Source organism: Vigna unguiculata, chromosome 1 (assembly GCF_004118075.2).
Source record: "Vigna unguiculata cultivar IT97K-499-35 chromosome 1, ASM411807v1, whole genome shotgun sequence".
Taxonomy (NCBI): domain Eukaryota; kingdom Viridiplantae; phylum Streptophyta; class Magnoliopsida; order Fabales; family Fabaceae; genus Vigna; species Vigna unguiculata.
The window spans coordinates 38,965,879-38,991,959 of record NC_040279.1 but is presented as its reverse complement, the minus strand read 5'-3'; the positions used below and the strand labels follow the sequence as shown (position 1 = coordinate 38,991,959).

The following is a 26,081-nucleotide window of genomic DNA, read 5'->3' as shown; positions in this document are numbered from 1 at the left end:
ATATATAACTTATAGTTTTAAAACAATTCATAGGTCCAATCATGTTACTATGAATAAAATTGTACTAAATTCTGATCATAAATATCAAACAAGAATAATATGTTATCTCTTTTTTTTTTATTCAATATAGTATTATTTGAAGAAGAAAAATCAGAACGGTGAAACTTTAATAAAGGACAAGAAAGATGAGTGGCAGCTAGTTATATCTATCATCAATTAAGAATAGTTGGTCCTACTCGATGGCTAGGCAATTTGAAAAGGCATGTACATAATTTATGACATCAAATTCCATTACAAAACAACAAAAATATATTTCATAGTTTCAGTTTTTATTTCGTCGACCTTTTAGCTGTATATTCATTCACATCAATTTGAGATGTGATATGTGGATTCAGCCTTTGATGTCAATTAATAAATTTGCCAAACAAAAAAGACAAAAAAATGAAATTAAAAAATAACACAATGTAACATCTTTCATCTTTTAACCTTGTTTCTGTTTCCACTTCTAACGTGTTTGTTTATAATTGTTTTAGCCACCAGAATTTTTAAAATGGGTCAACTTAGTAACTGTTGACACAGTTTGAATGGGTACCAATAAAATAAACGTGGATAATTGTTCACCTAATAAGGAAAAGAAATTGCAAAAACGTGAATGCAAGTATTGAGAAACAGTTCACACTTTCCATTCCATTTCTTTTAGTTTTGTCCTAGTAGTAATATTTGGATTCGATTTCCAATTACTTACAAAAATTAATTAAGTTTTAATTCAATTCTATAGAATTTTTAAATGAGAAATTTTAAAAACTTATTTTATTTAATGTTCAATATTTTACATTTTTAATTGTCTGATTTTTAAAAAAATTTACATTTTATCTGGAGCGTTGTTTTACATTTTAAATGATGTAATTAATTATTTTGTTAATTTGGATATTTTTACTTTAACTCTTCGTAAAAGAATTTATTATATTTATTATCTAATTTTAGTTTTTATTGTCTAAATTTATAATTTTATACTTGAAACTACAAAATAAATAATTATTTCAAGTAATAATAAAAATTCAATTATAAAATATAAATTTTATAAACACTTAATAGATCTTTTTTAAATTCATAACTGAATTAAAAAATATAATTTTTTTATTAAACTTAATTATAAAGACTTAAAAATTAATTAATCAAATAAAACTCAAACCAAAATGTTCACCTATTTAATCTAACTAAAAAGATATAAATGCATGACCTCATAGTATAATAACATTACTTTATTTCACAATGTACAAAATTAATCACATTTAAAATTATTCATACTTAAATTATATATTAAAAAAAATGACATCAACATATCATAAATATATCAAATCACTTTCCATTCAAAAGATTAATACTATAAATTATTTTTAAAATTTAACAATAAATTTATAAAGATTTATCCTTCCTTATATATTATTCAACTTGTACACTGGTATTATTCAACTTTCTTTATAAATTATAATTAAACAACAAGGTTAGCTTTTTATAATTCAGGAAAGACTTACTCTGCTTTGATGACGTGGCACCAAGAAATATCGCTCTAAAAGAATATCAAATAAATTATTTAATTATTATTAAATTAAAACTTTGAAAGTGAAATTATTGTGACTTTTACGAAAAATTACGACAACATCAATTATAATTAAATGACAGTGTATATTTTTTATAATTTACTAGAAGACTTGCTCTTCCTTAATGTTAATTTGGACGAGGTTGCACCAAATAATACTGATCTAAGGAGTATCGAAGAAATTATTTAATTATTATCAAATTAGTTCTTGAAAGTGAAACTATTGTGACTTTTACGGACAATGAATCTGAACACCACAAAGTTCATAAAAGCTCTTGTTCAGTAAAAGAGAGGAGAACTAGTCATAAAAGAATAATAATAAAAAATAGTGAGAGAAATTAACAGTTCTTATATTATAAATAGCTTCAACCACTTTGCTCATGGTTTAGGGGTCCCTATTACCATTTGCTCTGTCTTGAAAAATTCAATTTTTTCTTCATTTCCTTACACATTTAGCTATGGAGAACTTGCTGGGTCTGCTCAGAATTCATGTTGAAAGAGGTGTCAATCTTGCAATCAGGGATGTGGTGAGCAGTGATCCTTATGTTGTCATCAAACTGGGCAAGCAGGTACGTTTTTTTCCACTTTTGTCATCATCAATTTTCTCACTTTCTTCCATCTTTTTGCTTCTGCGACATGTTCCTGAAAGTCTTGACTTGTTCTCTGTTAATTTTTCTCTTGATTTCTCTTCTCTATTCTTAATCCCCTTTTTTGTGTCTTCTTCTTTCATCTTAATTCTCTGATTCCCTTCCCCCTCTTTTGTTAGCAGTTCTAACTCTGATGCATGCTCATCTTTCTTGACTAAAAGTGGAGTATCTGTTTCATTTTTTGTGTCATCTCATTATCCACCATAGATGGCTCTAGAACTTTGTTGGAGAAGAAGATGAATTTGAAACAATTAAAATAATATATAGTATCTCTGTAAGTCAACATTTTTTAGAGAAAGTGACTAATTCAAGTTGGAAGCTCATAGTCTCCCACTCTTACATCCTTGAATATAGAGACAAAATCTGAAGATTTGCAAGTCAACATTTTTTAGAGAAAGTGACTAATTCAAGTTGGAAGCTCATAGTCTCCCACTCTTACATCCTTGAATATAGAGACAAAATCTGAAGATTTGCAACTTGCATGTACAGTAAGTGAGGAAGATGAGGCAAACCAACAAGTCCAGTAATAACAGATTAAAATAAATAAGAATTGTACAAAGATATGAAACCTTGGAAGTATTAAAATATTTTTCAACAAGCAAGTTACTTTGAGTTAAAAATGGATATGGCCGGCGCATAAATTATAATAAATTTTGTCTAAGCTGTCTTTGATCAGCTAAATGTGTTGGCCCTCTTCTCTTGTTTTGTTTTTGGGATTTCTTTCTAATAAAAAAGTGAGGATAAAATTCCTTTTTGCATCCCAAAGTAGTCTTTTCTGACCTTTTTTTTTTTTTCACTAGAACTAGATTCTGCACTCTGGCACTCCAACTCAATAACTTAAATATGGATATGCAGAAAACTTCATGTGTAAGGGGTGATTAAGTGTATATCTTAAATTTCTATCTACATAGTAGTTAGAATGTTCAGTATAATTAATTATGTGTTTTTCCAAGTTTTGGGTTATGTTACATGGCATTAAATAGTATATAGCAGAATGAAACCTTGTGCTTTTTTACACATCCATCTCATTGCTGCATTTTATGTGTCTTGCAGAAGCTGAAGACTCGGGTGGTCAAGAAGAATTTAAATCCTGAATGGAATGATGACTTGACCCTGTCTATTTCAGATCCTCATGCTCCAATCCATCTTGTAAGTAACTCTTTTTATAATGTCTGTGTTTCAAATTTCAATACAATACCAGAGAACAAAACTTTGGTACAAAATGAACAAAATGAAAGCTACATAGACCATCCGAGACAAGCATGTTAAATCCACATAGTACTCTGAACAGTAAGGCCATATGAATATTATCATAGCATCAAAAGATGTAAACTTCGGAGTCTATAAACAATAACTTATGAGTGTTTTTCTGAAACAATGTTCAGCTTTGTTTGTTGCTTATTGTGCATATGGAAGATCATTGAAATATAAATCAATTCAATGTATCAGCAAATTCTAGCAATAATGTTCTTATGTTTTGATGCAGCATGTGTATGACAAGGACACATTCAGCTTAGATGACAAAATGGGGGATGCTGATTTTTCCATTGGTCCATTCACTGAAGCAGTGAAGATGCGCTTGACAGGTCTCCCCAACAATACCATAGTTACAAAAGTGTTACCTAGCAGACAAAACTGTTTGGCTGAAGAGAGTCACATTGTGTGGAAGGATGGCAAAGTTGTGCAAAACCTGGTTCTTAGACTAAGAAATGTAGAGTGTGGGGAGGTGGAACTCCAGTTGCATTGGATTGACATTCCTGGTTCAAGGCATCTCTAGGTCACAGTCCAAGACTTGGCATATTGTAAAGTTTAGACTTGCAGCTTCATAAACCAGCAACACCTTATGTTTCATATTATGCTACCCTTTTACTCTTTTGCACAACTTCAAAATTGTTCAATATTGGCTTGCCATCTATGGTGTTGCAATTAGTAGTAATTAGTGAAGAAGAATGGGAGAGGTTGTTTCCCTAGGTGTAGTTTAGAATCATCTCCCAGTACCGTGTAATAATGTGCATGAAACTTAACATATAGATTTTGTGCATACTATGTTAGTCGCTAGTCATATATCAATTTTTTCTATATCGATTGTTTGGACATTTTATTGGTGCTATATGGTTTATATGATACCTAGGTAAATCACTGATTGATACACAGTATATCTGGATCACTTGCCAATGTGCTAAAGTAGAAATACCACCTTTACTTTATATATATTTTTTTGTGACTTAAAAAATATCATTCACATATAGATTTTCATTTAGTGATATGTTAGAGTTTCAAGAAAATAATATTATCTATACATAATTGAGTCCCAAGAAAATCATAAAATTATATTGTAGAGAGAGTTGAGATTCAAAAGATATCATTAAATCATTATCCACCAAGAATTGATGGAAATACATTCATTTTTCATTATGAACTCATGTTATTGCTTTTCAACTTATAAAAAAAAATGCAATTCCTACAAAGGGAACCTTATGTTTTATAAGATAATCTTAATCATTTAATTATAAAATTAATAGTCAATAATATGCGCTTATGTATAGCAAATTATGAATATATTAAAATATGAAGCATTAATATTTATAATATTTCTTGTACAAGGTTCATAAACAATCATCTTCAAGGTGAAAAATAATCACCTTTACTCATAGGAGATGATAAAATCAAACTAAAACTGATGATTTTCAAGAAAGAAGAGGCCAAACCACACGGTGAATCCTCCACCGTTCATTGATGCAAAACTCAACGTGCTGATTTTCATCTTCTATCAAAACGGTGTCACTTCCAACCCCCTGGCCACAAAAATCACTAACACTATTGGCCTTGATAAAAGAGTAAACATGAACCATAGCGGTGTGATCTGAACCAACTTCACTGCACAGCACAAGGGATTCAACCATCTACTCCTATTCTTCACACTCTCTGTGTGTAAGTGCTTACATTACATTGAGGTTTTGTTCATTAATAACTTTTTTTTGTCTGGACAATAGAGTGTAGTTTAGTATTAACAGGGACATCCACCAGTTGTTACCCAGAGCATCATTAATCCTCAATCATGTTAGTGGATTCGGTTTTGTTCGCAGCTTTATCGCACGATTCATGAAATACGAGAACATGGTACTCAATTCATTCAAGAACAAAGTAACTTCAGTTTTCAGTAGAGTTCCATGGTAAAATTTTGTGGAATAGGACTTTGGATTGGAAGCAGTAAAATCATCCTGTGGTCGATATTTGGGCCTCACATACTTGTGTGCTTTCTAATACTGTAAATTGCTTTGGGTATTGTTGTGCCAAATAGTTTTAATTACTGTTATTGAGATTATCTGTATGTTAGGGGACTAGTGGCTCCTTCCATGAAGGAAGTTTGTGAATCTGCATTCGTGTTGGAGATAACCTTTTGTGCTGGAAACTCCCTTTTAGAGTTCACTGTTAATTGTGGATGATAGCAGAGAGTTGTATCCTTGGTAATTAGCAGCTCACAATGAGTTAAATAAAGAAGTAAAGAACCAGTAAATCACCTTCATTTGAAGTTAGGTTTCATTATTGATCTTACTGATGAGGAATCTCTGGGTTTAAAGAATGTTTTGGGCTACTATGGAAATCTTATCAACATGACTGATTTGTTTATAAAGTCATGACAATTTAAGTTTGAACGTTTTATGAACAATGAGCTATACTATGAAGGAAAAAGAAATTTGTTGTGTTGATGACTGGGACATTGTTGATACCTGATAGATGTGAAACTAAGCTACTTGACACCGAGGATGAATCTTGTCACCACAACCTAGTTCTCTCTATTGATATTTTAAATTATTTGTCATTGAATTCAATTTCCTAAGGTAATTAGCTCATGTACATTTTAATTGGGCTGGATCACCTTGGTGATATTCAACGAAAATATTCTTTTAGAAATTAAAAAAAATACTTTAATTCACATGATTTGACATGAATCTTTTCTAACTTTTGGTTTATAAGTGTTGAAACTTGACAGTAAAACAAAATTTGAAACACTTTTCTCAGAATTCTTTTCATGTGTTCCCTTTAGGTAATTTATCCTGACATTTTGGTTTTGCTAAGTTACTCCCGTTCATTCAATATATCTGCTTGAACAGGTCCTGATGCTCTGCTTTTTTTCTTTTCTCTTTTTGGCAGGGGAAGTAACAATCACTTCATAATGGAAATAAGTATTGCAAGGTAAACCTACACAATATATAATAATGAATTAACCTTGAGGATGTGTGAAGCGTTATCATTGTTCTTAATGCCACCTTTGCATCCTCCCTCTCCTTTGGTCCTCCCCCTAACCCTAAAAAAGGGAAGTTTTTTTTTTGGGGAGGGGGGTTATAAAGTAGTAGTCTTTGCTTTTGGTGAATTGTATACGTTGTTATACATTATTATCATGTTTCAAGTTGAGATACTAATCACCATATTTTTCTTTCGTAATTTGAGTAGGCCTCATCTTGAAACACGGGGAGTATTCTTTTCAAATATTTCAAGAACAATAGCATGGGAAAGCTCTAAGAAACCTCCATGTACTGTGGCTGCCTTAAGTTCTACACAGGACTTTCACAGACTGGCCTCTTCCTGTCAAGCTTTTACTTCTGTGAATCCTAAAAGGCATTTAATCTGTAGACCAAACTCCATGCCGACTAGTTTACAGGAATCTGCATCTAATGGAGATAATTCGCTTGAAGGTGAGAATCCACCTATAGACTCAGAAGTGGAGACTTTGGCACAACCACCTACCCGTGAACAGGTATTCTTTATCCAACTTACAACTGTCTTTTTGAAATCGCACAACTACCATTTGATTACAGACATGTTCTTAACTTTGAAAACAGCTGAAATTTAGGAAATGCTTCTTAATTGTCTGACTATGTTATTTTTCTCGTTTTTGAGAGCAGATGAAGCCATTGTTTTGAGATTATTTTTAGCATGGCCTTGAAGTATTGATGTATCTTGTGAGCTATAAAAAATCCTTGACTCTGTTGAAACCACTTCTCTTTATCTACTTTTGTCTCAGTTTGCTTCTCTGTGAAAATAAACTGGGAAGTTCTTTAGGTTATAGTCTATTGCGTAAGAAAAAGTGAAAAATAAGCAGACTTGGAATCCTTCACTCGCTGTGGTGTTATTTTCTTTGTGCATTTTTCCTTTACTTGGCTTTGTGTTTTTTTTGATGCTGAGAGGTAAGCAGTCTTTATTTCTGAAACACCACCTTATATTACTTTATCCTCTAAAAAAATTGATTCTCCGTTAATATACTTCTTTCACGGGGATGCAGAACAACAAATAGACTTGGGACAAATCAAATGTAAGGATCAAGGAAAGCTAATAAAGAGAAACTATTTCAAGTTTTGAAGTTGAGTTTTTTCGGTGAAATATTATTTAAATAGGTCTCACATTTGTTTTTAGTTGCGGTATTATTTTCTAAAATAAGAGAAATCAAACCCGAAGAAATGGTTCTCTAAGTTCCAATAACTGAACAAACACCTTTATTTTGTGCAGTTATTTTGAAGAGATTGCAATAGCCGAGACTAATTGTATTTTTTCACTTCCTTTGTGTGATTATTTTGGGAGATAACTTAATATGGTGAAGTTACATGTTCAGTTTGTGTTTACTTTATTGGGCTTAAATTATCTCACATTCTAAGAAATGGCTAGTATGTTTTTGGCCAGGGCGATTACACTTGTTCAAAATACATTCTTTTTGTGACCGTGTTTGCAACTTGAAATTAATATATCATACTTAGACCTTCTGTTCCAAATCTTGTTAATCAGATAATGGCACTGCTTGCTGACGCACAGAGAGAAAAACTCACTAAGAAGCTTAGTGAAGCCAACCAGCAAAATCGATTCCTAAAAAGACAGGTTCTGCATTATGTTTGATATCTTTTGCATTGCCCTTACATTGACACTAAAGTGCAATTTTCTTAATGATAGTGACTTTTCCTGTTTTTGCAATTTACGCTAATTGCCTAAAGGGTCAAAGTTGAATCACATTCTTGTATAAAAAGTTGGGAAATCTTATTTGTGCCAACCTATAGATGATTCATTGGAAAGACGATTCACTGATGTCATAATATGCACATGGGATGGTAATAAAGCAAGTATTGGTTATTTATTGAATTCATAGGTTATAGACGCCATGATCAGAAGTTAGAATGAAGACGTGTGAATGGCAAAGTTCCTTGCGCTAACATCCTGTACCGACTTTTTTTCTCTGCAGTTGAACGTAAAGGAGGATGCATTGGTTAAATTCAAAAGTGAACTTGGTGTCATGGAGCTTGAAATTCAGGTTTAATTTATATCTACCTTCTCACTTTTTATGCTGTTATATATTGCCAACTTTTCTTGGTTTGATATTTGGTGATCTAGAGTTTTCATACTTTTCAACTGAATGAGTATACTTATACCTTTCAATACTCTGTTGTATCTTAATTACTATTGATTTAAGAACCGACTCACGAAATTTTACAGGACTTTCCGTGGAAGTTTATCTCTTCTATTCTCATTTCATACAGAAGTTGCACCTCGGGAATACTCTTCCTTCGTGTGCTTGCTGTAATGTTATACTCTTTTTATCGTCAAAAGAACTCCAAGTCATCGATATTGAAAACATAAATCAAGTTATCATAGGATAATATTAATTTAAAATTTTGTTAAAGCTTGTATAATGTTGAACTGATAACTTAATGTATAATATCAAAGTTTTGTGTCTGAAAATATATAGATAAAAAATGCTGATTGTAAATTATAAAACTATTTCAACAATTACATTTATTTGATAAAGCTTTTAATAATTAAAGCTAGATTATATATGTATAAGATGATCACGAGTAAAAGAATGTCATCCAACGGACTAATTACAGTTTAATTCTCCACTCAATCAGTTATTGTGCTCTTCAGGCATGCATTGGTAATTGTAGTATGCTTGATACTTGGCTTCCTCTCTTAATTCTTTTGCTGCTCTGTAATTGTTTAAACGTTAAAAGCTGATAAGAATCATATTGAGACATAATGAATGGTTTACTTTGGGGTTAGGCTTTAGCTAGACTAGCAGAAGAAATAGCTCAATCCGGTATTCCAGAAGGTTCGAGGAAGATCAATGGAAAGTACATTCATTCTCACCTTGTTGCTAGATTAGAAGGTATAATGATCCAGAAGTGTATTTTATAGTTCCGGATAACTAGTTGCTGATGTTTGTGTAGAATATACTAATGAAACCTCACAGCATTGTGTTGCCAACTTGGCTTCTTTTGTGTCCTTATCGATGCAAATGCCTTGTTTTGCCTACATAGCCGTACATGACCAACTGAAGGAACAAATAAAGGATGTCGATGCGGCACAATCAAAGAAGGTTTCCGTGTTTTGGATTGGCATGGCTGAGGTAAACAAATTCAAGATTAAACCTCCAAATATGTTAAATAAGAATTTGGTTTGAAATTATGGGAATCGTGTATTGCTTTCATTAATTTATATAGCTTTCTGTAGCATGTATAAAAAATGTAATAGAATTGTTACCTGATGCAACTAACTTGAATCAGTGGAAGTTATCTCTTCCCTCTCCCTTCCTTACTAGTCTCACAAAAAGCTTCAGCTTTGTCAATAAACACATAAATTTCTTTGCATACAATGCATATTATATTATCAAGCTATTTCAAACCTGAGATTTGATTTCTCTAGAAGTTGCATCCCATGTACAAGTACAAGAGTATAATATTAGTACATTAATCTCTGGAAATTTGATTTTCAGCACCAGGTATTCGGTTTAAATGTTCAGGATACAAAATAGTTGCTCTATGAAGCCTTGCAACATTATGGTATAGTGTGGCTTCAAAAATTTAATATATTTGCTAATGCCTTGCCCGTTTGAACTTTCATTTTCCATCAGAGCGTGCAAGTTATGGGATCCTTTGATGGCTGGAGCCAAGGAGAGCACCTTTCACCGGAATATAATGGTTCTTACACGAAGTTTTCAACAACATTGTTGCTCAGGCCAGGAAGGTACCATTTTTCTAAACTTGTGTAGCTTTTGAACTCACCTTATAACCTGGAGTATTCTTCAAACTCGAAAACAATAATTGTTGTGTAGGTATGAAATTAAATTCTTAGTAGATGGTGAATGGCAGCTGTCCCCAGAATTCCCCATTATTGGTGAAGGGTTGACGAAAAATAATTTGTTAGTTGTTGAGTAATGATCCATATTTTCATTTCTAGTAATAGAATACGCATAAACTTGAGTGTTATTTTGTGTAAGTTATTTAAATTATCTTTGTTATAAATACCCACCAACACTTTTGACTGTTGTAAAGTGTATGACTTTCCTTATATTAAATTTTAACTAATTTGAAAATTTTAAGTTGCAATTCTAACACATTTTATGCTTGTAATAGTTCTTTTCTTTGACGAAGTAGTTGGATATACTTGGTCATTTTCTTAAGATTGACGAATTAACTACAAACTTTAATTCTTAAAGGGGCAATGTAGCAGAAAAAGCCAACACATTATATGGATAGCATGAAAGTGCATTCTATTATCTCATTATATTTTTAAAGAAGCATTCATAATTGTGACAGATTTAATAGTAAGCATGAAGTTGAAATAACAAATCTCAAACATAGTTAAGGAGTTTATTTTTATTGTTTTCTTCCTGCATCCGCACACGTCTATTAGATGGATAAATATTTCTTTTGAAATCCTTAGCAATTACCGAATACATGTTATTTGAGATATATTAAAAATAAACAAACTATACATTTTTGTTAACAAAAAGGTTAAATGAAGAGGGTTCCAGATACATAATTCAAAACAATGTCAAATATATATTCTGAAATATAATCAAATGTTTCTCGAAGGATATTTCAAAATAGGTTTAATTAATCGTATAGTATCCAGTTTGGGGCTAGTATGACAAATAGGTATCCGGTTTTAAAAAAGTGTCAATTGCATCCCAACTTTTGAAAATTGTTTCAATTAGGTCTCTTTCAGACAGAGTTGACTAACGCCGTTAGTCAACGTGCCACGTGTCAATCTGTGGTTTTTTTTTGTTTTTTTTTTTTTAAATTTAATTTTTTTTTAATTTTTAAACTTTTTTTAAATTTTTTTTTTTAAAAAAAAATAAAAAATGTCACGTCTCAAGTCCCTTGTGTGACACGTGGCATTGTAATGCCATGTGTCAGTATCACTATCAGATGTCATTGTGTTGATTTCGATTTAGTCCCCATATATGTCTTTTTGTTTCAATTTAGTACCTAAGTAGGTGTATTTGATTCAATTTTGTCCCATTTTTTTTAATAATTAAAATATTTTTGTAATCCATTTTTTATAAGATTAAAATTAATTTAAGTATAAATATTTTTACAAAACTAAGTACTAATATTTATAATGTTTCTCTTAATTTCAGACTAAATTTATTATTTGTATAAATGTTATACTAATATTTTTTATTAAAAACGACTTTTTAACATATTACTTTATTAATTACTTTTTTATTAAGTAATCATGTTTTGTTAATTTTTATTTTTTTTTCAAAATAGAACAATATTGTCTCTTACTAATTTTAAATCAAAATTTTTATTGGTATGAATGTTATACTAATTTTTTTATTAAAAATGACTTAATAAAATGACTTTTACCACTAAATTTTAATATAAATATCAAATACTTAATTTTTGTAAAACTTTTATACTTAATTACTTTTAATTTTATAAAAAAATATTTTAATTATTAAAAATTATTAGGTCAAAATTGAATCAAATATACATAAGTAGATACTAAATTGAAACGAAAAAATATAAATGGGGACTAAATCGAAATCAACACAATGACATCTGATAGTGACACTGACACGTGGCACACAAGGGACTTGACACGTGGCATTTTTAATTTTTTTTTAAAAAAATTAAAACAAAATTAAAAATTAAAAAAAAATTAAATTTTTTAAAAAAAAATCAAAAAAATCACAGATTGACACGTGACACGTTGATTAACGACGTTAGTCAACTCTGTCTGAAAGGGACCTAATTGAAGCAATTTTCAAAAGTTAGAATGTAATTGACACTTTTTTAAAACTGGGTACCTATTTGAGACACTAGCTCCAAACTAGGTACTATACGATTAATTAAACCTTCAAAATAATAATTAAACTTAGTACTATTTAGATAATTTCAGAAGAAGAAAAATAAAAATATATTCTGAAATAACATCTTCGCTATACCTGACATGTTAAGAACAAGGAAATTTTGAAATTTTAAAAAATATATAGAAGGGTCATAAAAAATACACAAGGGGTGGAAGAGTTAGAGAAGATGAAGTGTTCCGCTGCACTTAATAAGTCTCACATTGTTTAGGAGTCGATGTCAGACACAATTTAAATATTTCTTTTGATTTGATAGTAAAAGTTGAGAAGAAAGGTGAAAGAGATTTTATACTCAACTCTCTTTACCAACATTTAGGAGATATAAGGTTTGTTTGAATGTTTGAATAATTTTTTGTTTTATAAATCAACATTTTCTATATAATAAAAGTTAGTAAAAATTAGCTTATCTAAAACTAAGCATCAATCTAACTATACAAAGACGTTATTATATTAGCTATTATTATTGTAGAATTTCATTTTAGAGGAACTACCTCATTTAAGAGTATTTATACATTTTCGGTCAATTACATCTTGTTCAATCATAAATTCATGTAATTTAGTCTGGTTGAATTTTATAATATTATACTCTTACATTATAAATGAGAAAATAACATTTTAAATACATTCTCTTAATTATATGCTTTTATATTTGCATCTTAAAACCACATTTTATTAACAAACTGCCTAAACAAAACTCCCACGAACCATATTAATCCACCATCTTTTATCTTTATATTTTTACGCTTATAATTTTTTGTGTCTATTCTAAATTAAATTCCAATAAAATTCAAGACAATATTATCAATATATGGTTACAAATAAATCTTACACCACAAAGTAAATTGTTCATTCTAAATTAAAAAAAAAAAAACTTGTATACAAAACAATATCTGTTTATTATAATTTTAAGTACACCATTATTGCATGTTAGAAAATATTTATTTATTACAAATATTAATTATATAAAGTAAATATTTATTCCATACATTACACCGGTAAAAGACTACATATTTTATATAATAACTGCATAATGATTACTGCTGAGTGATTAAAAAATAGCAATAATTATTGTCAACAAATATTTTAGTCCGAATTATCGATGACTTATAAAATCAGCCAAGTGTCCAATTATTCACCATAAAATACGAATGATAGTCTTTTCTCAATTGACAATAGAGGTATTAACTCTTACATAAATATTATTTTAAACTTGAATATCACTATGGTAGAATGGGACATAATAACTATTTTGAACAAAATCTGAAACTGTAAATGAAAAATATAATTAAAAAAACTTTGACAAAATAACGTTTTAACTTTTATATTACACAAGATAAATGTTTATATTATATGACTTCAAAAGAAATTATACAATAAATACAAAATTTTAAATTCGTAAAATATATTTTAAAGTTAGTAAACAATTTATATTTTTATACAAGATGGATTTTAATTATTGATTAGCATTAGTTTCATTTAAAAATATTAAATCTCAAGCTACTTATCTTTTAACTTTTAATGTATATATTACTTTATTATATTTTTAATACATGATTTTTTATTTAAATTTAATGGGAATTATTGATAGCTACAATATCCTTTGAATCTTAATTACAAATCTAAAGTTTAAGTTATATATTGAAAATAATTATTTACTATATATGTTAATTATAATATAAAAAAGTATTCGTCTTATAAAATACACCGAAAAATACTATTTACTTTAAATCAAATATAAAATAATTAGTAACTAAAAAGTTTAAAATCTTAAATTTATTGTCACATCAGATTCTGCAAAGCAAAGAGTATTTTGCAAGAGCCAAATATCAAATCGTAGCAGCACTGTAAACTTTAAGATCTTTCTTGAGGTCCGTTTTCGTAACATTTTTTATTTGGGTTTCACAAAATTTTGGAAGAACTAAAGAGAAAGCATTTTAGTGGAAATCGACAATATTTACTTTTGATCCTTCTATATCGTATTCTGGTTTTATTATTTTGTTTAGTCTCTTAACAATATTCAATTTTTATTTTAGTTCTTAGAATTTTTTTTTCATTCTGAATTTGTCTGTTTAAAAGTATTTAAAAAGGACTAAAAAAATAAATAATCTGCTTGTCAGAAGATAAAGAAAAACTAAAAAAAAAAAAATAAAACGACAAGAATCAAAATTTTAAAACGGGAAATTTTAAAAACCAACCATTCGAAAAAGGTTGGAAAGACTAAGAAAAACATAAGCCATAAAAGCAATTAAGAATTGGGTGCATTGATGTGAAGTTGAAAAGAAAAAAATAAATAATTTGGGAGGTAGATTTAGGAGGTAGAAGATGCTAAGTTTGACGAATTAGTTTATGAATGAAAAGAAAAGAAAGAATAAAGAAAGGTTTATCGAAGACCTTACCTGCCCTTCAAAAAGAATCTCCCACCAAAGGGATATTCCACTTTTGCTTCTTCATTCCAATTATAACAATGCACAATTTAGAGCCTCAAAATCAAAGTCTTCATCTTTATCATCGATCACTTCATTCATTCACTACACCTTCAAAAGCTGCAATTCCATACCCCTTCAATTGGAAGTCTCCTATTTGTGAGGAAACTCCTATAAAATTGTTCTGTAGTATCCTCTATATTATCTTTTAACACATTCGTGTTTATAAGGATTTTCGTTGCAGAGTTATTATTAAAATCGTATGGTGTTTATTATATAATATTTTGCTTTAAATTTAAGGTTTAGTCATTCAATAGCTTTTGTAAAGGGGAGAAATTTACAAAGAAAAGAATCTTGGGATGAAACCACCTTTTTAATTATATTTTCCAATGCTTTCACGATATTTTGAATCTTTTAATAAAAAGAACTTGATTGTCTAATACAAAAGTTTTGGGATTATGTAAACCATTTTTTATTAAATCTCAAGAGTAATAAAAAGACTTAAATGCAAAATAATAAATTAGTTGCAAGTCACTTAGAAAGGGTGTTATCGGGATATTTAGATGCAAGACAATATATTATTTTTAGCATATTTATATCAACAATTTTTTTAGTTAATTTTTCCATATTTCATAGACCAAATAAAATATTTTTTCAAATTATATATATATCATAATGTAAAAATAATAAAAGTAAAATTGAATATTTTATAAATATTCTATTGAAATTAACACATTTTTCGTCATATATTCAAAACAACCTTGAATGAATTCTTCAATAAATAAAGGGATTAGTATAATGAAGTTCAGTTTTTTTTTTTTGGATTTATTGGTACCGTTCTATACTAAATATTCGCTGATATTGGTATATTAATTTTTTTAATATAGTTTAAAACATTAAAATTAATATTCATTAATATATTTTGAAAATGAAGTAAAAAAAATCAACAGAAAATCCAAAAAATTCAGTATAATGCTAATAAACTTTTGAGTCAAATAAATAATACATTTACCAATGGAAAACAAATAAAACATTTAATACAACATACTGAATACACATTGGGTAACAGTATAATTTAAAGGTGGTCCTAGGATGGAGCAAATCGAATAAAGTCAAAAGTATATATATATATATATATATATATATATATATATATATATATATATTAATATTAATGAACGATCTAAAACAAGACGGAATAACATATTTTCTGAAAATAATTAGAGCAACTAAAGGAAATGAATTATTAATATACATAGAGAAAAAGGATATAAAGTGCTTAAACTTAGAGTTGAGGCAGAATCATGGTGACACCATAAGCTTCTGTAGTTTTCTTCTGACTCGTGGTTAATGCATTCTTCTTCAATCCTCTTTACTACTTTGCCTTGAATGTTGGGTTTGAGTTTATCTCTTTCTTTCATGCTCTGCTCCACCGCTTCATCGCGTGGCATCACTCTTCACGCGTCGTCTTCTTCTTCTTCCTTCGGATCCTCCAAAACTGTGTGGTACTATCGCTGCCTGGGCCTCGACCCTTGAAAAGCTGCGATTTTTGGGGCCATTTTTCATCTGGGTGGGTGGGTGCCAAAATTTGAAGGAAGAAGATGAAGAGTGGTTTTGAGAAGATGGTGTTGCAGAAGAACAAGAAGAAGGGAAGGTACGAGGATGAGACAAGGAGGAAGAGTACTAGGTTTCTGGTTACGATTAACATAATGGGGAGTGCGGGACCCATAAGGTTTGTGGTGAACGAGAAAGAGGTTGTTTCTGCGGTCATTGAAACTGCTCTCAAATCCTATGCTCGTGAAGGGAGGCTTCCTGTTCTGGGATTTGATGCCACCAATTTCTTTCTTTACTGTGCAAATGCTGGCTTTGATGGTATGTATACATCTTTCTCTTCTCTTTTCTCTTTAATCCTTTTTCAAATTCCACAAACTTAAAAGTTGTTTTTTCAACCACTTTTAGTTGCTTATTTGGATGTTATATATTCACACGAAGTTTCGTTTTAGTTTTTGCACTTGACAGCATTCACTTTTAGTTCTGATATGGATCATATATTTTCAATTACGTACATCACTTAATTCTTTTAGTTATATGATAAGGGTTAAAACAATGAAATTGAAAGATAAATCTTCAATTCATGGTTGTTCGTTAGTACAAACTTTTGGTTACAGAATAAAACTCTAAAGAAAAATAACATGAAACAAATTTAAGGAATCGAATCTAAATCTTATTTTCAAAAAATGCAATTTTATGAGTTTTGTAAGTTGTTTTTGACTTTATTCTACAATGAGGTGAAGTCAATTTCGTTTCTGATATATATATATATATATATATATATATATATATAATAAGAGGTGTAACTCTCATTCTAATTGCAAAATAATATTGAAAACAACCACTGAGTTTTATTCCCATTTTCATTTGGTGCATGAATTTGTACTAGTATTTGTCTTTTTGTGAGCTTGGTCTCTCTGCAATATGCGAGTTATATCAGAAAGACCATTTGTAATGAAGTATGTGACTGTCATTTGCTTGGGTTCGATAATCTATTCCCTCTAATGATGTTTTCATGCCTCTTACAAGTTGTCGTCGTTTGTTCTTTTTTCCTCGGAGAATGTCTCATAATTTAATAATTAAAACCAATATGAAATCATTCAATCAGTTGTCATATCAAAAACGATTGTGTTTTAAAATTACATTTAAATTCATATCTAAATCTATCATAATTGTACGAAGTATTAAACTATGGACAGCTTTCATTATTTTAATTAGTAACTAAATGACATCACATAACACGGTTTCATTCCTACATGTATTGATAGAACAGTGCAACATATTATAAAGTTTGGTTGATTCTGAAAAGCTAAAAGGGTTGTTGTTGTTGTTATTTTTCGGTGCTACTTGTTTAATATATAGCCGTGAGTCCATTGGAAGCGATAGGATCTTTTGGGGTGAGGAACTTTGTGCTGTGCAAAAAACAGGTTTACTCATCAAAAACAGCTCCACAATCTGAGCTTGTATCTCAAAAGAGCGGTGGTGGATGGAAGGCATGGTTGAATAAATCATTGGGTTTAAAGATCCTAAGCCATTAAGATATAATAATAACGTTTACATCTGAAAACGTTATAAGTTTCGACTCTGTACTGCATTGTGCTTTAGCTACTACGTATAATGTTCATCTTTTGTTGTACAATCCATCGGAAACAGCTTAATATTCAATAATGTATGTTACTATTGGCTTTCTTCTTTGTTAGCACACATGATTTTTTTTTTCCTTTACAAATTTATACCTATGGTGGTTTCTTTTCATTCAACGTTAACTGGTTTTTGATTTCTAGAAAATGGAATCTAGTACTTGAAGCCTGGTTGTTCAAAAAGTTTGAGAGTTAAAGAATTATGGTTTCTTAAATTTTTCTTCTGGGTTCTGAGAAAGTAGTAGAGAAGAATAAAATCACTTAAAAAATAATATCTAATATTATAATGAAAAGTAGTTAAAATTTAATAATAATTTTTTTTTAATTTTAGTGTAAAACGTACAGTAATAGAAGTTAACCGACATGTAGGACAAAAAGAAGGAGTTAATATAGATTTGAGTGATTTTGAGGTTAAGGACCAAGGAAGGTTGTGTTTTGAGTTTAAGTGATTGGATTTCTTTGCAAATTTTACTCGAGTAATCAGCGACAAAAAATTGCGCCTAAAGTTAAAGATTGAAATTAAAATTTACAGAAAAATACTGGAAAGAGTTATTCTTCAATTTATAGCTTTTTTTTTTCAATTACGTGTGTGAGATTAAAATCTGATATTTTTATTTATATATAGAATTAAAAAAATTTATTTATAAATAACTCTTGTAAGCCAAAATGTTTCAAATAATCATTTTCTTTATAATTTTACAAACATTTAACTTCATCCTTATTCACAAAGCTAATGATACGGTTACCGATCACAATTTTGACAAAAAAAAATTCTGTATTAACTAAATTTGAATATAATTATTGATTTTAAATTAATTATAAGATGAGAATGAATATATAAATATCAATTTCTTTCTCATCTTCATTTTAAAGTACTGGAACATTGATAATTTAAAAATTTATAATACTTTTTTTATCGTAACTTTTTTTCCAATATATATTTGGTTATTTTTTTATAATTATGTAACATTTTTTTATAATTATGTAACGTTTATTCAATTATTTTTTTTTCACATTTATATAATTATAAATTACTTATTATTAAAGTTTAATCTTTTCATATATGTTTTCTTTGTTGTGTTTTCTATTTTATTTAAAAGATTATTTATTTAATATTTGAAATCCTGAATTCATGAGGAAAGGTATATCTACGGAGATGGTGATAAAATGAAAGCTTTGTATACTTTTTGATTATGTGATTATGGGGATAAAAATGAATTTGTATTTCATGCTTCGAAATGTTATAGTCGTCAAATCTACAATCATCTTATTCTTCTACTATTGGTACTTGCACTTTAATAATATTTTTGTATTATAATTATATATATATATATATATATATATATATATGTGTGTGTTATTGCATTTTATAAAAAAATACTAAATATTATTTTTAAGCAAACATTATGTAAAATGTTTATCATGTAATAAACAGACATAGTAGACTATACAAAATTTTCACAACACAAGATAGAGTGTATTTCATATGATAGACAATATTACACAATAGACTATAATATAATTTTCAGGTACAATCTATTGAAAATAAATATACAGCAACATAGAGTCATGTGCCATTTGGATTTTAACTAAATTAAGTTCACTTATCTTAAGTTAACTTCAATTTCAAGGCACTTTTAATTTGAATTCAAAATTAAAGATATCAAATAACTTGACATAATATTTAACAAAACTTAAAAGTTGATTTCGGTATTTAATCCTAATTCAAACATATATTTAAAATCACTCGAATAAAACAACATAAACATTATTATTATTATAATATTATTATTATTATTTTCTATAATTTTCTTTTTCTTTTTAATATTATCAATTATTATTATTCACGTAATATAAAATTTAGTCCCAACACTCCAACTAACTTTTAATTACTATATTAATATCTTTTATATCTTTATTCAGAATTAATAATAAGTAAAATTTACCTTAAATTTTAATTGAATTAAAAGTTAAAATATGTTATTTTACTCTTAATTTATATTTGAAATCGATTAAAAGTCCTACACTAATTATGATAAGGTTAATTCATAATATACTAGACAAATTAGTATAAATTTTACTTTTAGTTTTATAAAATTGAATTAAATTTAAGAAAATAAAAAAAATTATAATTTTCAAAGGTCAATATCTTTAGAAGATAATATTTCTTTTCTATTTCAAAATCGAGTTATATAGAAAAAATGCAAGAAATCTCAATTTTTTTTATAAAACAAAATAAAATAATTATATAATATTTTGAATATCTAAATTAAGAGATCAATAAAAAGGTGGGGGAACGAAAAGTACCATGTACATAAATGTTAAATACATATAGAATCTAAACCAAAAAAATCGAGTCGCTAATTACCACGTGAAATAAGATCTGAAAGGAGTTCATTGAATTATTGTTTGTTTCCCGTTGTGAAGAAGGGACGAATTGCTCAATGTATAGTTTTTACAAGAAAAATAAAAAGTGGTTTGATGATTACTGCTGAAAAAGAAATTCAATAAAATAAAATAAAATGGCTCATGATTCTAAAAACATTGTTATATTAACATTTACACATATCTCAAAACTGTTGACTTTGCTGAGACGTTCATTTGTTTAACTTTAATTTTAGTAGTGTTTGCGTAATAGTTTGGGCCAAAGGGATGGGCTGTGAGATTTTTTGTCAAATGATAAGCCCAAAGCATATTTGCTGCATGTTGGACTTGGATATGTTATATAACGTCTTGGGTCACGTATGGTTAATTTAGGCCCATAATTTTCACTGTGCCTCACTTTTGTCCTTTATCCTCTTCCCTTTCCACATCTCTTCATCTTTCTCTTCCTCTCTGTACTCTGCCGAGTTTCCTTTTCTTAAATTTTATTACATTGCCAATATAATGAAAACAAACTTGTGTTGTATAAAAAATTTAAGTTATTTGTTTTATTAATTTTTTTTTAAAAAATATATCTTCGTTTTTACTTAAATATTTGTCCTCCTTACTAGTGAAAGTACAATATGTTATCACATAGATACATGAAATATTAGATATAAAGGTATAGTTGAATTTTAAAATTGAAGAAGTCAACGTTTCATCAACGATAATTGTAGGATATTATATGGATATTTGCATAAAAAGTGGCACTCTTCGATCTTTCTCATTCTATTGTCAAACATTGAAACTAGAGAAAAACTCATATCACGTTTGTGGTTACGTGTGAATGAATATTTTTAAGATGTTTGTTTTAAAAAAATGGTTAAAGCCCTTGTTTAAAAATGTAAAATACAAATAAGCATGTTTTAAGATATAAAATGGAGAAACATATACTCTACATCAGATAAAACATGTGAAGCAACATTTATAATTAGATAAAATACTATATTGATGACTATAAATAGTATTTAATTTGATTTTTCATTTTATCCTATTATTAGAGTAAATTGTCAAATGGACATATTGTTATGTGTTGGTGGAAAGTATCATTTTATTTTCTAAATGCTTGAAAAGAAAGAGGAAAACTTACTAGAGATGGAATTATTTAATAATTTGGGAAAAAAAGTTAACATAATAAGTAAAACATTTTTCATAATTTAAGCAATAAACCATATAGTAAATCTTTCCTATTTTTTAAAATGTTATACTACAAATTATTATGTGGTGAAAAATAATGGTTATAAGTGTTTTCTTTTACTAATAATACAAAATTTTAAGATTTCTTTTATAAATTTTGTTTCAATCATTCAAGTTAATTGAAAAAATTTGTTTAAAATTTGAAAATTTGGTCATACTTTATATAAAATTAGACTCTTCTATTTGAATACTTTTGTGATAATGAACTTAAATTTGTTTCAAATACATTTTTTTTATTTATTAAAATTTTCTATTTTTATTTCAATTTAATTTTAATTTGCATTTAAAAAAATACAAATTATTATCTAAATATGTTAATATACAACTAAAATTGTTCTATCATATTAATCAAATTTATTGTAAACCTAACTTTTACATTTTACTCAATTTCCTTTGGTTAGAAAATCCATATTTTTTCATTCGCTTTCTTTCTTTCTTTTTTTCCCTCAAACTCACTTTCTAGTTTAGAATGATATTAAACTTTTGTGTAGTTTAATTCAAACTTCATTAATATCGAAGGTTTCCAATAATCCTTTAAAAGACTGGTGAAGTTATATAATGAAAGTGAAAAATGAAACGGGGTTTAGAAAGAAGATAGGGGCGTAAGTGGGAGGTGGTCCTGTTCCTAAGTGACTGTTCTTTAGACTTGAACATAGTGCATTTATTATGAAAACAACTATTCTACGACACAGATGGGGTATAAAAGAACACAGCATCAACCTAGGCTCCACAATAACTTGTTACCAAACAACTTTTTCGCTGGATATTGTTTCAATCTCAAACATGAATTCAAGTGAAAATATCAGCATCCACTACCACTGAATTAACATCTTACATCACCACCACAAACCAAAACTTAACCATCTTTTCAAATAAAATTTCCGTCCAAAATAGACTCTTCAAAATAATTGTTAAATCTTAAATACATTTCAACATGTGAAAACCCTAACTTGTATGTCAACGAGGAATTTAACAATTCAAAAATAAAAAATTGAAATATTTAGTAATTAAATTAATTGTAATTGAATTTTTTTTCCTTTTTTAAATAATTAGTTTGGATGAAGTAACTGAAATATTTTAAATTTTAATGTTCTTGTTTAGATAAATAATTTAATTTCTATTTTATGGTGAACAAAACTCTGTATTTGAGTCTAATTTAACTTAGCTTGACCTTCGGCTCGAATTGACCCAACTTGACCTTCGTCTCGAGTTGGCCCAACTTGATCTTTGGTTCGGCTCGACTCGACTCATACTTTGCCTTGGGCTTGTTTGGGTCAACCTTCGGATCAGGCTAGCTCGGGTCGACCTTTGAGTCGATTCGATCCAACTTGAGCTTTGGCCCGACCCGACCGATTCGACATTTGGCTTAACCCGACCTAACCCAACCTAATCAGACTTGATCTTTGATCCGAACTGGCTCGGATCGACCTTCGATTTGAACCGGCTTAGCTCGACCTTTGGCCTGACCCAACCCTACTCAACCTTCGCCCTGATTTGTCTTGACTTTCGACCTGACCTGGTTTTACATTTCGTCCAGCCCGACTGGCCTCAACTTTCGGCCCAACTCATGAGCTTGACTTTTGACCTGTCTCAACCTTGGACCTGTAGACTTTTTTTTTGCTAACTAATAAGTAATTTCACAACATGTGAAATTTCAATTTTTTTATTTTTTTAATAAATTTCAAATTTTACCATTTTAGTTATTTAAAATACTTTCTTAAAATTTCTCAAATTCAATTTTTTTTTTAATTTTTCCATCCAAACATATAATTTTCATAGAAAATTTTCAAATTTTTAAAATAAATTAATTACTAAATTGTCTCATTCAAACATACAACGAAATGCTATCAAATTATCTAAATAAAGTATTACTCTATTGAATTATCTCATTAAACACACCGCAAATGTAAATTCAACACAATTAATTTGGAATGACATGTTGTTTAAGTTATTTGGGTGAAATCATAATTCCAAAATTTTGATAAACACATAAACAACATTCTCTTGTGTTTTTCAAATCCAATTGATATAAATTATAAGACATAGAGAGGATATAAAATTGTCACATCAACTTATCCCAAAACCATGTACTTGCTTATCTTATTATTTGATTTGAAATGGTATTTGCTGATTTTGTTGAAAAAAGAAATATAGACGGTTCCTACTATAGTGAAAACTACTAAATGAATTTGAAGAGAAAAAGAAAAAATGTTTAGTTGGGAAGAATAAAAGGGAAAGTTAAATATTAAATTAATGTTGGTGAGTTGTGATAAAAGGTAAAGAAACAGCATAGGTGCTTAGAATATAGAATAAAAAATAAAGTACAAAATGGGCATCCAAAGGATAGAAGGTCAAATCAAGAATTTGAAATGGAAGGGTCAGCTTTTGACACTTATATCAAACAATATCTTTTAAACTATTCTTAATTCATGGGATTCATCGATGCAGATATCGTAAACCATAGCCAACGCTAATTTCATATTCTATTCACATTCAGCTCAAATGCAACCATCACCAAAATATTTAATATATAACTTTCTTTTCGATCCTATTCATACCATACATATCAACAAAAAAATACGACAAAAATTTACTAGTAAATAAGAGAATAATTATCTGTTTATATATATTAATTAGAGAACGAATAATCAAATAATACTACTAATAATTAAAATATGAATTATTAGAACAATAATAATACTAAAATAAATATATATATATATATATATATATATATATATATATATATATATATATATCAAAGGATATTTATTAGATCCAACAATTCCTATAACAATAAGAGATGAAAAGTGAATGAAGAATCAGTAGAAATATCTTGAATTGAGACATGCAAAGCGCTATTCTCAAAGGAGAAACGCTCCTATTGCAGGGGACAAAACAAAGTCATATATGTTTTTCTTACAAGATACAACAACTCGTCAGATCAATCGAGTACATCAAGGACTTTATGAAGACTACTATTTTAAAAGACAATATGGGGAAGAAGACAAAACACTTTTATAATGAGTTCCAATGTTGTTATGTTTATTTCATACAACGTACTTATAGGTACTCATAAATACTAGAGAGACTTAAGAGTGAAATATATTAAGTCTGATTAAATAAAATTATAGTCGTTAACCATATAGAATATTTATCGATAAAAATTAAAAGTCCATAAAAATATTAGTAATAGTAGGATAACATTTTAATTATATATTTTTTAAATTATATTAAATATTTCCAACAATCCTCACATAATTTAAAAAATAAAATAAAACAAAAATATATCATCTTTTAAAACAAAATATTGTAGTTCAACGTAAAGAACCTTCCAGATTTTAGTCTTATACCTAGTTCTTATAAACTTCCACCCGAGAAAATGAAGAGTCTTAATTGTCTTGAGCTACATCTCATGTGACCGGATTTTAGTAAATAACACAAACAATATTGATGTTCATTTTAGGTTCTAATCAATGGTTGCACGTTACGGCCTTGTGCATGTATCTTATTTCATGAGTGTCACTTAGAGACTTGTCCATGTCTCACAATGGCGACCCCACCATCACACTCACTAGGTAAACCTTCAAAGGGTGATTTGTGACTTACACCCTTACAATAATTGTCATTGGGTTAATTAAGAGATATTGATAAGTTAAGTATAATAATGCACATACCTCAACCTTATTATTGTCACAATTTATAATACACCTTGTCATAGGAATGAGAGATAACATTTATTCATATTATTTGGTGTACTTAAGTCAACAATAACTTTGTTGTTACCCATTAAACTCCGTTCCATAGGATTGTCATTCATGTGGAGTTGGAAGTCCATTGTTGCAACTAATTTATAGGCTTTAGTCGCATCCCCCTTGACCATGTTGATACATCAACTTTTTGATAAGTAGATGAGTAATTAAGTTTCTAATGAATAATCAAATAATACTACTAATAATAAAAATATGAATAATATAATAGAAATTATGAAAGCAATAGTAATACCGAAACATATATATGAATCAAAGAATATTAATTAAACCCAACCATTCTTATAAGAATAAGAGATAAAATGTAAATGAGGAAAGGAGTATAAATATCTTAGGTTGAGACACATAAAGTGTTTTCCTTAGAGAGAAAATGCCCCTACTGCACAAGGCAAAACAAAATCATATGCGCTTCTCTCCCAAGATACAAATTTGTCAAATCAATCGAGTGCAGTGAAGGATCTCTGAATCTTATGAGAACACAACTATTTTAAAAGATAATATAGAGAAGAAAACAAAACACATATATATGAGCTCCGGTGTTTGTTATGTTTATTCTCATACAAATAGAGAGTATTTATAGATATTAGAGAGAAACTTAATACTCAATTGTAATAAGTCTGATTAAATAAAATATTAATTTGTAATAAAATTATAATTGTTAACCATAAATGACATTTACCCATAAAATTAA

At 28.5% G+C, this 26,081-nt stretch overlaps 3 protein-coding genes across 12 annotated transcripts; all 3 read left to right on the top strand.

The window, feature by feature from the left end:
- The first annotated feature begins 1,921 nt into the window (after positions 1-1,921).
- Positions 1,922-4,343, top strand: LOC114173068 (protein C2-DOMAIN ABA-RELATED 4). Of its 2 annotated transcripts, XM_028057296.1 has the most exons (4): positions 1,987-2,169; positions 3,048-3,114; positions 3,301-3,396; positions 3,734-4,343. In XM_028057296.1, exons 1-4 carry the CDS (start codon positions 2,144-2,146, stop codon positions 4,022-4,024), a joined length of 480 nt encoding a protein of 159 aa, XP_027913097.1. In that variant the 5' UTR covers positions 1,987-2,143; the 3' UTR covers positions 4,025-4,343. The 2 variants fall into 2 exon arrangements, with proteins under 2 accessions (XP_027913089.1, XP_027913097.1); XM_028057288.1 differs by lacking the exon at positions 3,048-3,114 and having other exon boundaries at positions 1,922-2,169; positions 3,734-4,326.
- Positions 4,344-4,937: 594 nt separating this feature from the next.
- On the top strand, positions 4,938-10,603 carry LOC114189972 (protein PTST, chloroplastic). 9 transcript variants are annotated; one of them, XM_028078955.1, is made up of 10 exons: positions 4,976-5,178; positions 5,334-5,420; positions 6,403-6,444; positions 6,703-7,006; positions 8,029-8,118; positions 8,477-8,545; positions 9,292-9,397; positions 9,549-9,637; positions 10,142-10,254; positions 10,343-10,603. In XM_028078955.1, exons 2-10 carry the CDS (start codon positions 5,350-5,352, stop codon positions 10,443-10,445), a joined length of 987 nt encoding a protein of 328 aa, XP_027934756.1. In that variant the 5' UTR covers positions 4,976-5,178; positions 5,334-5,349; the 3' UTR covers positions 10,446-10,603. The 9 variants fall into 9 exon arrangements, with proteins under 9 accessions (XP_027934824.1, XP_027934756.1, XP_027934541.1 ...); XM_028078740.1 differs by having other exon boundaries at positions 5,275-5,420; XM_028078815.1 differs by having other exon boundaries at positions 5,262-5,420.
- Positions 10,604-16,093: 5,490 nt separating this feature from the next.
- On the top strand, positions 16,094-18,066 carry LOC114173293 (uncharacterized protein At4g22758-like). The gene is made up of 2 exons (XM_028057585.1): positions 16,094-16,683; positions 17,725-18,066. The coding sequence occupies exons 1-2, from the start codon at positions 16,413-16,415 to the stop codon at positions 17,898-17,900; spliced, it is 447 nt and encodes a 148-aa protein (XP_027913386.1). The 5' UTR covers positions 16,094-16,412; the 3' UTR covers positions 17,901-18,066.
- The last annotated feature ends 8,015 nt before the right edge of the window (positions 18,067-26,081 follow it).

Excerpts from the sequence above, each read along its gene's own strand:
- LOC114173068 (XM_028057288.1), top strand. The coding sequence starts at position 2,059 with ATGGAGAACTTGCTGGGTCTGCTCAGAATTCATGTTGAAAGAGGTGTC. Across the intron at positions 2,170-3,300 it reads TCATCAAACTGGGCAAGCAG|AAGCTGAAGACTCGGGTGGT; the intron begins GTACGTTTTTTT and ends TGTGTCTTGCAG. Across the intron at positions 3,397-3,733 it reads CTCATGCTCCAATCCATCTT|CATGTGTATGACAAGGACAC; the intron begins GTAAGTAACTCT and ends GTTTTGATGCAG.
- LOC114189972 (XM_028078955.1), top strand. The coding sequence starts at position 5,350 with ATGAAATACGAGAACATGGTACTCAATTCATTCAAGAACAAAGTAACT. Across the intron at positions 5,421-6,402 it reads GTTTTCAGTAGAGTTCCATG|GGGAAGTAACAATCACTTCA; the intron begins GTAAAATTTTGT and ends TCTTTTTGGCAG. Across the intron at positions 7,007-8,028 it reads AACCACCTACCCGTGAACAG|ATAATGGCACTGCTTGCTGA; the intron begins GTATTCTTTATC and ends CTTGTTAATCAG.
- LOC114173293 (XM_028057585.1), top strand. The coding sequence starts at position 16,413 with ATGAAGAGTGGTTTTGAGAAGATGGTGTTGCAGAAGAACAAGAAGAAG. Across the intron at positions 16,684-17,724 it reads TGCAAATGCTGGCTTTGATG|CCGTGAGTCCATTGGAAGCG; the intron begins GTATGTATACAT and ends TTTAATATATAG.